This window comes from Amphiprion ocellaris, chromosome 4, assembly GCF_022539595.1.
Source record: "Amphiprion ocellaris isolate individual 3 ecotype Okinawa chromosome 4, ASM2253959v1, whole genome shotgun sequence".
Classification (NCBI taxonomy): domain Eukaryota; kingdom Metazoa; phylum Chordata; class Actinopteri; family Pomacentridae; genus Amphiprion; species Amphiprion ocellaris.
Window position 1 is genome coordinate 11592672 of NC_072769.1, and position 18101 is coordinate 11610772.

The following is an 18101-nucleotide window of genomic DNA, read 5'->3' on the forward strand; positions in this document are numbered from 1 at the left end:
CACGTAGTCGGTGTTGGCTTTGAACCGCAGCGACTGGCCGCCATCAGGTGTACCGGCTCGTCCTCGTAGGGCTCCTCCTGTAGCCTTGAGGGGACCACAGGAACATTCAGTAGCTGTTGGAGTTCTTCCTGTCAGGCTCGTGGTAGAACGGCTCTAAAGTATCTTTTACTTGTCTTATCTGGAACAATCTAACAGCCTAAACTGTTAACAGCGGTGTAAAGAAGCAAACACACAGGCATAGATTAGGACTCAAACTAGATTTATTTTAGAAAACAAATCAACTTAGAGGCATTTGTTCACACGTGGCTGAATAGGAGGCCGTCCAATCAGATTTGAGGTCTTCACTCTGTAGGTTGGTTGTTTGGTGAGACTCTTGGACCTCCATCAGCTGACATGGATGTTTGATGGTCTTCCTCTCTAGTGCCAGATGATTCATCCATGAATTCAGCAGCTACAGACTGAAATGAAGTTCATGCTGCTGTTATTGAATTCCTGTTCCAGATCAAATGTTCAGAGCTCACCTTGAATGCAGCCGTCTGCTGTCTGGATAGTTTTTCTCATTGTAGTCTTCAATAAAGTCTTTTTCCTCATGTCAGGATGTGGTGAGACTCTTTCTCATTCTCTGCAGACGTCCCTCATTGTGCATCTCCAGAGAAGAAACAGAAAAACTGGTCACTGCTTCAGCATCACAAACGCTCTCCAGCATTGAGAGTGTTTTAGGAATTCATTCATTGTGTTGTGAACTTTGAAGGAGCAGAAACTTTACAGCTGCCAAAGATATGAGCTCCAATTCTGGATGTTTTAGGAAATGAAGTTCATCAAATGAACACTTGATTTTTGCTGATAACTCTCATTAAATTACTGAAGAAATCTAACATAAAAACCTGTAAACTCTCAGGCAGCTTTTGTTAAAGTTTGTCTATAATTCTATCATCATGTTCTGGAACCAGGACTCTGCAGAAGTTCCTTCAATCAGATTCTTGTGTGTTTCTATTTAAGGCCTCAAGTTTGAACGTACAGCAGAGGATTAGAAAGGAGTGATTTTAATATTTAAATCAGTCCAGTAAATATTTGGAGTAAAATTATTAAAATTTCGATTTAGATAGATTTATGTCAAATAATATTGTAGAGTCTCACTTAAATATATCCAAATGAGTTCAGTGTATTTACATTTTATAGAATATTTGATTTCTTAATCTCAATACTGTAGAGTCTGACCCTAAATATTATAATAATGATGTCAATTTAAATAATATTGTAGTGCAGAGTCATAAACTTTAATCAGCTAAACTTACATAATAAATATCACTGTACAATCTTAACCTGAACATTCATATTATTGAGGTAAATTTACATAAATCATGATATTCTAGAGCAGGGGTCACCAACCTTTTTGAACCTGAGAGCAACTTCAAGGCTACTGAGTAGGACAAAGGGCACCTTATTTGATACAAACTTCCTCAATAGCAAACTTGCGCCATCATCTTTAAACAATAATAATAATAATAATAATAATAATAATAATAATAATAATAATAATAATAATAATAATGAAAATAATATGTAAATAGACCGTCTGATCACATTTATGTTAGTTATTCCTTACAGTAATTATTAACGATTTCCACAACAATGACGGTAGGAAACACACACACACACACACACACACACACACACACACACACACACACACACACACACACACACACACACACACACACACACACACACACACACACACACAGTCAGAGGTATCCATTCTCTGAAACTTTTGTAAATATCTTTCTTGGCAGTTTTGTATGAATCAGCATTTTTGCAGCATTTTGTTCAAAATCACACCAGTTAAAATTCTGTGCAAATTGTCACTTCTAACATTTTTAGGAAATCATTAACTGTCATCAAATCATGCTTCATTTGTGCAAACCACTACCTTTGTAACATTTTTGAACAATTCATGAACTCTGTCCCATGTTTGTACAAATTATCAGTTATGTAAGAAAAAAATCAACTCTTTCACATTTTGAAATGAATCCTATCACATTAGTACTAATCACCAGCATTTTTCACCAGCATTGCAACATTTTTTAACAGATCATAACAACAAATCATTACACGTTTTCAACAAATTATTTTTCACATTTTTGTGTAATGGCACGATGTTTTGAATGACAACATATGTTACCTCTTTCTTTGTCTGTAAATGTGTGTTAGTGGGAAGCCTGGCATTGCAGAGCTTATCATGTCTTACCTTTACCTTGCAGCTCACAGTTCAGATGGTTCAGTTTCCCAGTGATGTCCGTTAAAAATACAAGGGCAAGAATCCACTCAGTGTCTTCAAGCAACGAGATGTCTCCCTTTGGACTGCATCAACTCTTTGATTTCGGCCAACAGTGACCAAAAAATACGCTGCAAAACTGTTCCCCTGCTGATCCATGGGGTTTCTGTGTGTAGTAACAGGCCACCATGTTCAGCTGACAGCTCCTCCAGCAGCACCTTCAATGTCCTGGTTGTTTGGCTTTGGAGCCATTTATGATCTTCACGACACGAGTCATCACATGATCAAGTCCGGCCACTTTTGTACATACATATGTCCTGCTGGTGAATGATGCAGTGGTAATGTAGGAATGTTGGTAAGTCTGGATCACCTCTGCATCGTACAATGAAGCCTGCATGGCGACCCGTCATGGAGGAGCCCCATCTGTCGTCACTGAAACAAACTTTTCTAATGGTACATTTTTCTCCACAAAGAAACTTTTCGCCCCGTAGTACATGTCAAAGCTGCCTTTAAGTCCTGGGCTTTTCCTGTCCATAGTGCGCATACAGTCTATGTGCGCTACCAGGTGGCTAGTTAGCATGGAAGCTTTGTGGCAGCTAAAGTAGATTCTCTCCACATTGTGCCACTTTGCCGATGCAATAGTCGATCCGCATATAGGACACACAAATTTACCTTTCACTGTCGTGAAAAAGAACTCTTCCTCCCAGTCATCGTGAAAATAGTGCTTTCTCTTTCACTTCTCTGTCATGTTTTGGGGGTCAAAACCACATCTAGCTTCCCAAAGCGTCTGCGCCCGGATGCTTCCGCAAAGAGTGACGTGGTGGTTTGACATGCGCAGTGAACATTGACTCGGACAAGGTCGAAGTTTATTTACACCGAAGACATTTTTTTAAAAAATTAGAATAAATATTGTAATTTAAAATCTGCATTAATGTAAGTATTTTGATTTAAAAAGAACAGCAACTATAATTTTTTATAAGGAATTTCATGGTGACGCTTTCCTATTGGGTTAAAGAGCCAAAAAAAAAAAAAAAAAAACCATGAAAAATACTTTGTAAAAGCGAGAGGTCGGTAGCAGCTTTCATTTTTTCTTACAACCCCCCAAAATATCTGTTGTACCCCCCTGTAGGTTTATTTATATATATATATATATATATATATATATATATATATATATATATATATATATATATATATATATATATATATATATATATATATATATATATATATATATACATAAAACCTACCTCTAATTTGCAGCAACAAGAAGAATAAGACAAGATGTATTTCGTAACATATAAAAAAAACACCATATGGACATACTAATAAGGTAAATAACTTGAAACTCAGAGTTAAAGTTTTTTCTTGAGTAAAATTGTACATACACTATTCTGTACAATAAAGTTCAAACGATAAGGAGATGTAACACTGACTAAATATATTTTTCCGTGGATGGGAGCACTTTCAATACAGAACTGTGACTTGCACTGGAGTATTTTGACATTTAGTATTGCAACTTTTGCTTAAAAACTAATCCCTATCAAACATGCGGAACACATTTCCCAATTCCAATATTTGGTTTAATGTCACACAAGGCAAAGAAAAAGCAGCAGCAGCAGAATTCTCACCAACAAGATGCCAGGAGAAGCAAATACTTGACACTTTTACTTGAAAAATGATGACAAAAGACTGATTAATGATCGAACTACCTGCCTGTCATTTTCTGTAACCTGATCACTGCAATAAATGACTCATCATTTCAGCTTATGGTACATGTACACACACTCTGACTGTTGAGAGACTGACATGGATTACTAATGAGCGTTAAAGTTTGGTCTGCTATTGCCTGTCAACACTCTTGGTGGCAGAACTTGGTATAAACACTGCAAGTAGAACTGAAAGATTTTCATGTAAGTTCCTCTCTGCTGGAGAGCAAAAAGCAGCATCATACGAAATCTTTCGCGAGAGTCTTAGTCACACATGAGCCTCCTTTAAACAGAAGGCACAGGCGCTGTTTTCAGTGAAGGAGGCTTGATTAGGCAGCACCATCAGTGATCAGCCATTCTCTGTGTAAATGTTCCCCACTGTGAATTCACTGACATATCAGCCTATTTTTATAGATATATTTCCCCGTCTTTATACTGAGCTGTGACTGTTACTGCGATAAAACTGAGAACCGATGTGGGCTGCCAGTGGATATCCTTTAAGGTTTTGAAGCCTTTATGGGAGAATATAACTATTCTCCTTAGTCTATGCTCAAACAAATATCTTTTTTGTCATTTCCTTCTCAGACAGTGAGCAAATATAGCCAAATAAAGTGACTGACACTGACATTTACACACAGTTATGCAGTCTACTTTGTGCACTGTTTGTTTCGTTTGCTTCACTTTGTTAAAATGTTTCATATCTGTGTTCTGTCTGGATGGAGCCTTCAGTCAAGTTGCATCGTGGGTACTAAATAGCGTTCTACTAGAAATGTAGCCTGAAGGCATTTTGAGGAGGCCTATTTACTGTAGACCCATGCTGTGTAGTTTATTTTCTCTCTCAAAGACACACACTAGCAAAATCGGTGTCCTTCAGATGCAAGTCATGAGGATTTTTTGACAGAGGTCCTCCAAAAACAGGAGATGCAGCTGCTGGAAAAAAATTCCCATCTGGTTACTAGGCTGCCATGTGTTAAGTTTGAAAGTCACCCTGAGAGCCGATGCAGACTCTTGGAGAGAGATGGAAAGAGATGGAGTTTACAGGCTCAGATTAATATCTGATGGCTGCAATAAAACTATGCAGTAGAGTGTATGGTCCCTCACACAGACACTACCTGCTGATACCAAGACAGTAAGCCTTGTCTCCAGTGAATTATGTTCATATTTACCTAATTTGCATTCCTAATTTATGATGAGGGAAGTAGTGTGACGTTCACAGAGTGCAGTTTGAAGTAAAGGTGGAGGTTAGGAAGGTGCATGGAATAGTAAGTGTTTAATTTCTTTAACTGAAACTTGTGTTCCAGTCATGCATCATCCTTTATATCAGTCTTTATATTTTTAATCTCTAGAGTGACCATGGCCACAATCTTCCTCTAAAGAAATACTTTATCATTCATATTTATATATACAGTTAGATGGAATGGTATGATCTATTCATTAAGGGAGCAGTGACATCCTACAACCTTTCCACTGGTTGCCTAGCAGCTTAATGCCAGGAAGAGAAAGCACTTTTTCAACAAGTAGTCCAGTACAAAATTTTGTTGGCCTGGTTTGGATCCCTCTGTTCCCTTAGAGAGACAGATCACTGAAAATCCGTGCAAAGTTGTTCTTAGTGAAGCACATCTATCCTATCCTATCACACCTATCGTTTTGATGAAAATTATGTAAATCATAGTCACTATATCTCAACCGAACTGAACTCCTACTGCAGATTTTGGACCAACGTGTTCGACAGTGCTCCCCACCAAAACCATCAAAACATGCAATATCTTTTGGAAGAATAGTGTTCTTCCCTGCAGTAGAGTTCCAGAAACTCCAAGAATCAGTGCCAACTTAATATTTCCTTCATGTAGCAGTAAAAATTTCAAAACGCCAAGTCCAGCACAAAACCAGCTGAAATGCCTTTGTTTATTTATGTTTTAATAGAGAAGCTGTTACAACAGACCCAAAGTAGAACCTTTCAAAAATAATGATATTTATTGTACATCTTTTAAACATAATACAAAACTATACAAATACTCCGAAATACTTATTTCAAAAAGAATACTGGATCCAATTAGTCGACCCCTTGTAATATTTGTCTCTAATGCTATGTTTCAAAATATTGACCTGTTCCATTAAATAAAAGATCTGTCCTATTAACTTAACAACATTTAGTTATTTTCCATTAGGTGATACTGAGAACTATACACACACTAACTGCAAAAAAATGTAGGTGTTAGTATTAGTTTTTTTTGTGTTTTGGTGTTCAGCTTTTATTTCATGTGAATGAATGAAGTAATGATAATTTACAATGTGCTGTCATCAGACATTATGCTCTTAGCTGTGATTAGAACTTTTCCATTGGCTGCAGCGCACTCAGATGTGTGTGTGTCCACGGAGAGAAAGAACAGATTTTCTGCACAGGGCTTAAGTGCTTTTTTCATGATCATTGTAAATATTTCACTCAAGAAGATGGATGAATTGCAGAGATGAAAAGTATTCATCGCAATGTGAATTGCTTCTCCTGTTAAACTGAAATCACAGTGAGCTGGTAAATGGGATGATATTTCTTCCCCATGCTACTGCAGGTCAATGAGGATTTGATGAATCTACTTTGGCATTCACATTTGTGATTTATTATTCATTGAATTCTGCATTAATGACTAGGATTCAGACCAAGGGCACTGCTGTATTTCTAATACACACCCACAATACATATGACACATAGTCATCATTTAATAGTTAATCACTGAGCTGCGTGTATCTAGTTATTCAGATCTGGCTTATAAAAAGAAAATAAAACTATTTAGATGCTGTTATTACTGATAATGTTTTACACCAAATATCAAACTGAAAGAACTTTTTTTTTTTTTACCTTAAAACTATCAAACATTAGCTAGTTTGCATAAATGTACTAAAATATAATGATTCCCATAAAGTGTAAATTACAAAAGCAGTTAAACATCTGTTTAGTGTAATAAAAGTTGTCTCTGGTAGACAGGGAACCATACAACAATGTACCTGGAGGATTTTGGAACATGTGGTGAAAAGGAGGACAGAGATGTTAGTGATTTGGGACATTTGGACTTAGTATCTCTCAGGAAAACTCTGGAGGTCAGTGTAAAAATATAGTGTGGAAAGATCATGGCTGTAGCTGAAATAATACCAGGTGTTTGTTGTCACTCACTTGCTTTTATATCTGTAATGCGAATTTCATCCTGGCTCTTTAACGGTAGACAAGCTCTGTAGTTGGAGTTACTAAGGAGGATCGTAGGAGTTTGACCATCCTTTCCTCATGTTTTTTGTGGACCTGAAGAATCCTCAACCCAATCATCAATTATGGGATTTTTAGTGTGAACAATCCTTGCCAATATTTATGTCCAATTCTATTCATACATCTGCTGTCATGTAGAAACAGAAAAAACTAAGCTAAACTCCCATAATGCTCTGTGCTTGCCAACAAAGAAGCACCTGCCTCCTGTGGTTGCTACAGTATTAAACAAGAAAAGCATTCAGAGAACACAGTACTCCAGCAAGACTGTTCATTCCCTGACCTTGTGCTGAGTACAGGCATGTGTTATGCATGTGTACGTTACATATGTATGGATCCCGAATCCCGTGACCTAAATATGTAGCGGCCACTGTTATTGACGGGACTCGGAAATTCCCCCACAACTTAATCAATTGTTTCTTGTATCATTTCTGATAAGTCGGCAGTGGTCGATTTGTACTAGGATCGCAATCATGTGATCATCAGCAGTCAACTGACAAAACGTTCGCTTGTTGTCATAGTTATGGTGATGCCGTGCCAGCCGCTATATCTCACAATTTGAAATCTTTAACAAATCCGCCGTGTTCCTTGGCGGTGTAAAAATAAGAGGTTTAACCTTGTGGAACAATCAGCTACTACATCTAATCTACAATACCTGAAGTATGTATTATCTAGGAAAATGGTATCGCAGACACAAAATAATAAATTAATTGGATAGGCTCAGGAGTATATAAACCTTCGTTGGGACATCCCTACATAAGATTGTTAGCTGCGGGACTATGGTATGCTGGGGTTTTTGTTAACTCTCCATCTTCTCTGCATCAAACATGATTTGTGGGTGTTGGACTCTGCCAAGGCTGCCTCCAGTTTCCCATCCTGTTTGTAACAGGACCTGAAGTCACAGCTGGGGTGAGGAGGGTGTCTCAAAGGTGTGAACCTTTGAGTCACGACACATGATGTTGTTCTGTTGGCTTCATCAGCCTGTGATCTTCAGCATGCATTGAGGTGGTTTGACACCAAGTGTGAAGCGACCAGGTCTGAGGCCATGGTTCCTTGCCAGAAATCGCTAGACTGCTCTCTATGGGTTTGGGATGAGTTGCTGCAGACAGATTGGTGCAGTGTCAGCGGCAATGCAGGTATTTTACTGAGCTGAAGAAGAAGCTGAGGCACAAGGTAAAGGTCTTGATTGACCAGTCAAACTTCACTCCTGGGTAGTGATGGAAAAAATTAGATTATGGATACAAGTAGCCAAAATGTGATACTTTCAAAGGGTGACTGGACTTAACCTTAGAGATAGAGTTATCGCTCCTTTGTGTTGAAAGGAGCCAGCTAAAATGTTTCGGGCACAGGAAGTGCCCAGAAGGCACCAACTGGGAGAAGAACAAAGGGGAAATCCAGAACTTGCTGGGTAAATTACATGTCATCTGCCCTGGGAACACTTTAGAATCTCCCAGGAGGAGCTGCAAAATGCTGCTCGGGAGAAGACATCTAAAATGCCCTGCTCAGCCTGCTGCCACCGTGACCTGACTCCAGATAAGCGAAGGAAAATTGAGGGATGAATGGACATAATAGCATTTACAGTTCAATACGGTACAATATTTGCAACAAAATGGAAGTTTAAACTGCCTTGACTGGCAGCGAAACATGTGACTGGGGACTGAAAGCTATGTTTGGAGTGCCTAAAAATTAAAATCCTCATGATTTGCATAAAATCCAACCTAATTTTTGATACTAGTATTGGTTTGTATTTTTACTGCAGCAGGCTTTCAATGTATTTACATTTAGTAATTATTTTTCTATATGGTACAGCAGTTTTCATTGTTGGTAGCTGAGTCTGCCATTCCCACCCTGAATTGAAATTGCCTGCCTACACACGAGGGAATCACAGGAAATGATGCATGCATACAATCTATTGTTACTGGTTTGAATTTAATCTCACTGACATCAGGGTATATACATTTCAAAGTGCTGCAACACAGTAAAGGCATTCAACTGAAACAACAACAGCAGCAGTTACAGGAGATGCAATGTACACTGGCAAGTAAAAGTAAATGAGCCCTTGTGAATTATCTGCACGTATAATCTTCATCCAAGTAACAATTACGAACATGAATCTGTTTTAACTGATAACACACAAATAACTGTATTATTCTTGTCTGTAATGAATACATTGTTCAAACAAAATCTAATTGAAATCAGCAGTTGGCAGAACAGGGCCTCAATCAATCAGTGAAAGAAGATGAGAGGTGAATATCGGAGCGACTTTGATTTATAGAAAAACATTCAAATATTATGAATTTATTATTCACAAGGGGATTAGGCTGATTTGAAACATGCCTCGCAACAAAGAGGTCTCAGAAGACTTATGGTGATGAAATTACTGGTTTTCCTAAGGTGGGAAAGGGGTCTCAAGAAGTTTGGTTATTCATTTGTAAACAAGTTGTCTGTATATGGTAATGATTAAATACAATTTTATGCCACTGCTCATAGAGGTAGGTGCACAGTTCATCCAAGAGCACAAACAGCTAACGGTTTAAAGGAATCATTGAAGTTGTTGTCAGTGGCCAAACACTGTGGGAGAAACTGCTGCTCTCCAAAACATCACAGCAGTGTCTCAAGAGCATCTGTACAAAACTACTGGGAAAATGTTTTGCGCACTGATGAAATTAAGGTTGACTTGTTTAGGACAAGCATGCAGGGACATGTATCACTAAAACAGAGCGCTGCACACCAAAATAAAAGCATCATTCAAACGATGGAAGGGGCATCGTGATTCAAGGCTGATTTGCTGCTTTTGGGTCTAGACTGGTATATGTATTTTTGGATGTCAGGGTGACTGTCTGCTAGGTGAAAATCGATAGAAAATTACCCCAAACTAGCAGCATTTTTAATGCTTAATAGGTGCGTGTCAAAAACAGCTTGTTTAATAAGTGTTTATTTGTTGTGTGTTATAAACTAAACCACATTCAGTTTGTGAGATGAAAGTCTAATCGAAATTTTTTGACCAGTTAATTAATAAAAACTTGCAAATCCAAACAGTATACATACTTTTTGTACTCTGTATATTATAGCTCTGACAGCATCAAGAAAACTGAATTTTTGTGCATTTCTGAGGGGCTGCAGATCATTTTTAAATACTGCGCAGAGTCATGGTATGAAGTCACAGCTATTGCATGCTGTTAGATGAAGAGCTCCAGGCGACAGTCTGCACACCTCCAACTCCACAGCATGATAATCAGCTTCACTGATCCCTGCTATTGTGTGTAAGATAACTAGTGGTGCATGCAGCATGAAGCATTCGACTGCAGTAGTACAAGGCACAATGACAAAAGATCAGTTATTGACTTTTGTTTTTTAACTTGGGCTGTGTAGTAAAAACATATAGCTGTAAGTAGATACCTTTGCTTTTTTGTTGTATTTCTGACAAAGTAGAATTCTGCAACTTGTATGCATCCTGTAAAGTATTGAACCATATGTGTTGGTATCAGCCACGACTGAAATGTGAAGGATTATAACCTTGTTACAGCAGTTACAATTAAGTCATTCACATACACTTAAACTCTTATCCAACTGATGTAATCATTCTCGATGCTCAAATTAGATTCGTAAAACTCCCTATCTCACTGACAGCTTCGACCTATGCTGGCTGTCAGCTTCATGTGAAACAGATCAAATGTCTCTACCTAAAGGTGGATGGATTGATGGAAATCTGGATGAATGTGAGTGGTGGGATGATTTTAACAGATAGGAGCAGGTGCTACCGTCCAACATATAAACATAGGAAGGAACTGACTGAAGACCACACGCAATATAAAATCCATTGACACTTTAATCCATTCAGATTTTTTTTATTTTATGATTTTTCCATCACAAAGCCAAGAGGACTCTTTAAAAGTCCAGTTGAGAGCTCTAAAAGCTTATTTATTGAAAAATAATCTTGTGCCCTTTATCTTTGTCCTCTCTTCTCCTCTTTCATTTTCTGACCAGAGATGATTGCACTGACTGATGTTGCCTCAGACTTGGGCTTTAGTCTGATAGATGGCTCTGTCTGTCATTGGAGGAGGAGGGGAAAAAAAGCTTGGGAGATAACCTGGTTGTCCATCATCCTTTGTCCAAGTGCAGAGAGGAGATTGGATATTGACCCGAGGTTGCCTTCTCCAAACCAAGATATTTGAAGACTCTGTCATGGAATGACACTATAGTCCCAATAATCAGTTTCTCTGCAGTCACACACTTCTTTAAGTGTACATTTTCCAGCTTAAACCCATTATTTTCAGGTGAGATGGAGTCCATAGAATGAAATGCTGTGTATAATATCATCGGCCAGCATTTTGCAGAAACTATTATGCTGTAATCACGAGGGTTAATGTGAAATTGTGAAGGCTTGGCGAGTGGTAAGCCAGCCTTTGTCCTCAGGGGGAATTTTCCTCTGCTTGTTCTAGAAAGTCTTACTGCTCTATGTCTCCAACCTGCTGCAGTGTAACAAGGTGTTATAACGACTACAATTATCCACAATCCTCACTTACAACCTAGCAGGTACCCAGGCTTAAGCTCTTCAAATCCATGCAAGCCTGTTCCTCATGATTCTACATTTACTGTTTCAGGGAGAGGCGACCTCTGCAGCATCAGATAATTTGTCACAGCTTTACACTTGTTCTGGCCTGTGGCTGCCTTCCAGTGTCCCTCACCCCCCACCATCAACCTGCTTCTATTTCTTTTGTGTCTGTCCTTCAAGTGTTCCGTTATTATAGACAGTCTCTGCACAGTGCCACCTGCCCGTGGCGGAAGTCCCTGCAGGGGCAAAGACGTCTGTATTTAGGGGAGTGTCCTGCACAGCTGAAGAGTAGGGGTTCCCGCTGAAGGCCACACTCCCGTCGCACCACGGAGAAGGCTGGAAGGATGTGGTTGATCTCAGAATCTACCACCTCACACTGCACCTCCAACCTGAGGGGGGAAACAGAGCAATAGAGGTCTATAAGTGCAATGAGCAAAACCTCAAAATAAATATGAAGCAGAGAGAATAAAAGTGAGAGATTCCACTACTTTCACACTATTTATGCTAATTTTAGAAAACTAAAGACTGAACGAAGTAAAGAACTGGAGAGAGTGGAGAAGCGATAAGAAAGTTGGGAAAACTTCGAGGCAGGTTTGAGTGTGAAAAAGATAACTTGTGTCAAAAAAACTACAAGGAGGAGTAACAGAACAGAAACAAAGGAGAGTGACACTGTAAACCAAGGAAAAAGGAAAAAGTAAAACACAAAAGATATCTGGAGGATGAAATAAGAGCAAAGAATAAGAGTTAAAGCTGAAAACAGTCAGGAGGGGGATGTTTGGAGGAGAGACACACAACAGCAGGCTTTCAGTCTCAGAGCTTGAAAAAAAGACATCAGAAACTCAAGTTTCTGCTTCAACAGCCAGGAACTGGTACAGTAAACAAAATAAATACCCAGTCAGAGGCAGCATCACCTGTACTTAGTGCCAGTCTACATTTGAAATGAAGAACTGTTCAAAATACTAATTGTTTATTAAGTGAAGCATTCATTTCTAATGTGATTTTTCACTGAAACTTTAGATCTTTTAGTGGCTTCACACATTGCAATTGTAACTATTTCCACACAGGAACAAGGTTGAGTTTCAATTAATATAAGAGATGTTTTCCATCCAGACAGTGCAGAAACATAGATTAGGATTCTGTCACAAGGAGTCTTTTGGATCCATAGCCTTTATTTGATTTTGTGTGGTACGCACAAAGAAAAAATACAGACTCACTGCTCGTACATTTCCAGTTCTTTATATACTCCACAGAGACATGACAGACTTTGAACCACAGAAGGTCTTTTTCAGGTAAAGCTGACAATATGTGATGAGAAGTCTTGTAGGAATGGAGTGCCTTGATAAGGAAAGGCTGCTTGTTCCTTACTGCTGAATGAGTATTTGGTTGGTAGATTGCACACAGCTTTGTTACATTACATTACTTTCGGCCAACCTACCCGTGCAGAGCCTCCTTGTTGTTGATGAAGCGGAAGTGAGCAGGTTCACAGATGAAACCAGCTGACTGGCAGGACTGCACACAAGACTGGCCCTCCTGAGATACAAGCAGCCTGAGGGAGCTGAGAGGAGGCCAGGCAGTGGGAGCTGTCACATTGGATGCCCAGCTAAGGGCTGTGGAGTTGGGCTGGGGCACGAACAGAGGTCCCATCATCCTGCTGCCACCAGCCGAACCCTGTCTGGAGAGGTTGGCTGAAATGAAGGGAGGCTCTGGGGCACAGAAGTCCTGGAAGCGAAATGCATGACAGAATTAATTTGTGCAATCATATTATTACGGTTCTGTAGACTATTAGAAGGATACCTAATAGTGTGTCATTTACCGTCTTTACGCCAAAAAGCACATTAACAGAAGGTTCTTTCAGACAGCAACTGGTCGTACACCTGGTGATGCCGACCTTCTTCATTTGAATAGACCATTAAGAAGGTCCCATGCTGCCACCACAGCTACAGGCTATATCAGTACTGTAACAGACTGTATCATACGCTATAGGATGTATTGTAAAACTGTGCCTATATGTACAGGCAGCAAGGCCATGATCAGCCAGTCAGGAGAGTAGTAGCAGCAGCTTCACCTCTCAGTTTGTCTTCACAAGATGCCTGCAGGTGCAGAATTGAGTGTGGGTCACTGAACACTTTGCCTAAGGGCATTTACACATGTGTTGCAGTCCAGTGCAACATGCAATCACTGTAGTTACACATGTAAAATTAAAGCAAATAGACTTGTAATAAAGATGGACTGTGGGTGGACACAAGTGTACGCAAGGAAATGCAGATTTTTGCTTCTCTGAAGATAGAAGTTAATATTTCAGACTGAAGCAGAGAAGAATGTTATAATGGTATGTACCTCTGCCAAAGGTATCAAATGTACTACATAGAAAAACACAACATAAACAGAGTGTACAAGTATTGGAGTGATTTGAGCACATGTGCAGTTAAGAGTAGCACAGTTGTGGTTTAAACCTTGAACTTCTGTAAACCACTGTACTGGTAAAAAGCTGTATCTGTTCCATCATGCATGAGGCGGATAGATGAGAAATGAAGCCGAAACGCCTCCTTGATGTGCCATAATTTTATCAAAAGACAAGATGAGATAAGTCTTTATTAAACCCAAAGGAAATTCTTAAACAAATTCAAAGAGACCAGCTTGCAGCTTAAAATAAAGAACACAATGTGCAATTAATGCAGCCATATACGCTAGTTGACATCATGAACAGCTGTAGATTAACTGGTTTGCTTCTTCACTGCTGGCGTGGAGGTGTAAGTTATATTCAGATTACAGTAACAGTGCCTCTTGCATTGTTGTCCTTGGTTGGAGTTCTGCTGTTGTCATGGTGACACATCGAGGGTCACGATGGTAAGCTGAAATAAATTCACCCCACTAATACATAAGAGGAAATATCATTGAGAGTTCACAAGAGCGTAACTGCCCTTTCACTGCCTACATCTGTGGCACAGCTGACAGTAATTATGATAATATTTTCTTTTATCCGTACAGGATATTTCAAAGCGTGGCACGGCGTAGCATATTTCGTAAAGCATCTTTGAACAAGGCAATTGAACAGGTTGTCACATAGAAACAATGTGCTTTATATAGGATTAAATAAAAACGTGAAATATATTAAAACGTGGTAGAATAGTAGGTGATAATTAAACTGGCTGCTACAGCAGGCCAGTGCATCATTATTATCAATCCATATGTGCTGGCAAATAAGTTTTCTTTTGCACATTAGAATAAGTGAAATAAAATTAGTCGAGAAAGCACAAATGCTTATCAACTCTTTGTAATAGTTTCTATGTTAAATCCAATATACACAGTGATGTAATTTAACTGTCTTGTTTATCCTTTGACAGTTTTTGTGTCCATCCAGCTGCCAGTCAGGAGCTAACAAAAGCTGTTGAGAGATCCTTCTTGCTACTTTGTGTGCCATGTCGAGAGGGATCATTGGGAAAAAAAGCCCAAAAACATTCTTTCATCCCAGTCCTCCATCATCATCATCCCCACACTGCTCTTTCTCCTTACTCATCCCTCCTCATTAGTGTCAAAAGACATTCTGCTTTTAGAGCTGAAGGGCAGATATGTGGCTTGTAATGAGACTTAGCACACAGATTAATCAGAGGTCCACATACATGGAGTACAGAGACACTGACACACACACACAGGCTGCAGATACACAATGTTCAGGGTGTTGAATGCCCACAATCATGAAATATTGAGCAGAGTGGGGAGTTTGAAAGCTTCTGAATACAGTGTGTGTACATGTCTAAGGGAGGAGTGGAGACTAAAAGACAGAATCCCTGCATGTGTTTTGTCTGGTGGTCTGCACAGATTTGTAGCGACATGAACCGGACCTCACCTGATGCTGTATGTAGGCGTGAACTCTCTCCAGCATCCCCTCGCAGGTGTACTCATAAGGCAGGTATGGCTCAACCTGAAAAGCACAAATAAACACAGTGCTCACCCTCATTATTAATATAACATTTCACCTTCATTAAAGTCCGCTTTTTTCTCCCCTCTTTCGCTTCATTGTTCACATTAATTGCAATAAATTGTTTCTTCTCTCCTTGTTAATTTCAGCAGATGAATATTTCCATTGTCGGGTTTCTGTGAGGCCTAATCACAGCATGTCACTGCTTGGAAAGTCATTAGGCTTTATTTGCATACCAATAGATCATCGCCTGTTGTGATGTGCTGGTTTTAAAACTAAAGCACAATTTTGATTGGCCTAATTAGCGATGAGCTGAAAACACTATATATCTTTTGTGTTTCTCGCTAATACCAACATGTTCAATGCACGCAAGCAGACCGTCTGACATTAAACTGTATGAATGGAAAATGAATGCAACTCCACTGCTAACATTACTAAAAAATTTAATTAGTTGATTTAATGAACTGTGTCATTTTTGCTGACATCAAAAATGTGTGCAAAAACATCAGTGAAAGCTTCAAAGCGGACTTAAAGGTGCAGTGTGTAGGATTAAGTGACAACATCGGTCTCATTTCAGGTGAGTAGGAGAACCTAGGTTGCTAAAAATATGACAGCCCCTCTCTGAAGCCACTGCTTGGTTTGTCCATTCTGGGCTACTGTAGAAATATGGTTGTACAACATTGCTCTGAAGGCATAAAGGCTCATTCGCAGGTACCAAAACCACAACAACTCTATTTCTCAGGTGACAATACACTAAAGAAAACAATTTTGAATATCATGTTGCTCAACAGATTCCCCCTGAATCCTACTCACTCTACCTTTTAAACACGTTGTTCCAAAATGTAACAAGGGAAGCACTTTTCTATACTTCCAACAATAAAGATCAGACTTCAGACAGATCAAAGGTGCTTGTCTTTACACCTTAATGCAAGACCTGCCTTTGCAAACGATACACGATTCGCTAAATTGCATTTCCAATCCGAAATCAAAGCAGTCTAATGTTCAACCATGTGTGAAATCAGACTTGGCCCATTTTCGAGCAAAAAACCACTGCGAAGCAAGTGTGCAGGGATGATGCAATTTAAAAAGTTACACATGCTGCAAATCTGATCAAAGCCTTATGTTAATCTATTTTATAAGCTGCAGCAGAAAATAAACATTTGGACAGGAGAGACAGACGCACAAGCTTCCTGCAAAAACAATCCACTTAATTCTTCTTTCTGTCAATGTCCTCATCTGGCTTTACTTAACGAGGCAAAGTCTCTTAGAGCTCTTGCTTTTATGGGTGCAGCCTGGTGTGGGGATTTTGAAATGCTGCCAGGAACAGAGGCAGCAAAGGGCAGTAACCTTTATAAGGTCAGCAGGCATGTGGCAAAAGAATGACCTCCATGGTTATAAGACTGTGCTGGATATGTGTGTCTGAGTGGAAACCCTGTGAGTGTAGTGGAGGATTGAACTGAACAAGCTGTCAGGCTTCACATCTCTTACTAATCCTTAATCATTTTAGATAAATGTTCACTGATAGCTGTCAATCTCTGGAACACAGAATAGCAATTTGTTCAGCCATGCACTAATAAAACTGCCATTCTAGTGGAGCTAAGGTTATGCATCATTCTCTCACACACAAACAGACTCTCACTCTCATTCTTGTACCTATGACTCCTCCACATTTCTTTATTTTCAGTGGTTGCATTTTCTTCTCCCTCCCTCTGACTGGAGCTACTAGCTTCTCCATACGGAATATTATTTACCTCCTCTAAGTCCTCTTTCCTTTCTCTGTCTTTGGATGATTTAGACTTCACTCAAATATGATGCATATTTGGAAGTACATTTGCAACATTGGATATCTGTCTTATTTCATTGGCGTTTATAGAAATAGCTCTGAGCTCTTTCGCTGTTGCTACTTTTACCTTCTTTGCGCCTTCCGGTTAACCAGAACCCAAGATTTTCAGCGATCATGCTATAATGAACTATAATTTGGCACTGCAGCACTTTCTAAACAAAAGAAAGGGGATATTTAATTGCAAATTTTGTGTAGGATGAGGGAGGAAGGGCAGAAATGTACATAGAAAGAGAGACAGAGGAGGGACAAAAAAGTATGAATGAATGAAAGAAAAGAAGGCAAAAGATGGATAAAGGATTTATTGGAACATGGGGACTTGTCAGCCAGCCAGAGATTGCTTTGTCCTGCATGACTGAGCATGATCCTCTGCTACACACACACACACACACACACACACACACAAAGTGGGCGAGTGTGTGTGTGTGCACGACTTGAAGTTAATGGCTGTAATGTGCAGGTGAGGCTCTGAGTACCGATAGTCCTGATCTGTACAATTTCACTGTCTCGGTTGTGTCTATGTGTTTGTGCGTGTGTGTTTGGATAAGTGTAA

General features: G+C 39.3%; 1 protein-coding gene and 1 long non-coding RNA gene across 3 annotated transcripts in view; both read right to left on the reverse strand.

Annotated features, from left to right (window-relative positions):
* Nucleotides 1–240: 240 nt before the first annotated feature.
* LOC129348791 (uncharacterized) lies at nt 241–1071 on the reverse strand. The gene is made up of 2 exons (XR_008601485.1): nt 522–1071; nt 241–458 (listed from the first exon to the last, which is right to left on the reverse strand). It is a non-coding gene; the product is annotated as an uncharacterized LOC129348791 (long non-coding RNA).
* An 8137-nt stretch (nt 1072–9208) lies between these two features.
* The window catches only part of LOC111564240 (alpha-1,6-mannosylglycoprotein 6-beta-N-acetylglucosaminyltransferase B-like), a 161116-nt gene continuing 152223 nt past the window's right edge, over nt 9209–18101 (reverse strand). Inside the window, exons 15-17 of one of the 2 annotated variants that reach the window (XM_055010232.1) lie at nt 15637–15711; nt 13225–13508; nt 9209–12178 (exon numbers count right to left, since the gene is read on the reverse strand). In XM_055010232.1, the coding sequence (XP_054866207.1) occupies nt 11980–12178; nt 13225–13508; nt 15637–15711 (558 nt within the window). In that variant the 3' untranslated portion in view covers nt 9209–11979. The remainder of the gene's footprint in view (nt 12179–13224; nt 13509–15636; nt 15712–18101) is intronic. The other variant, XM_055010233.1, reaches the window with a different exon arrangement.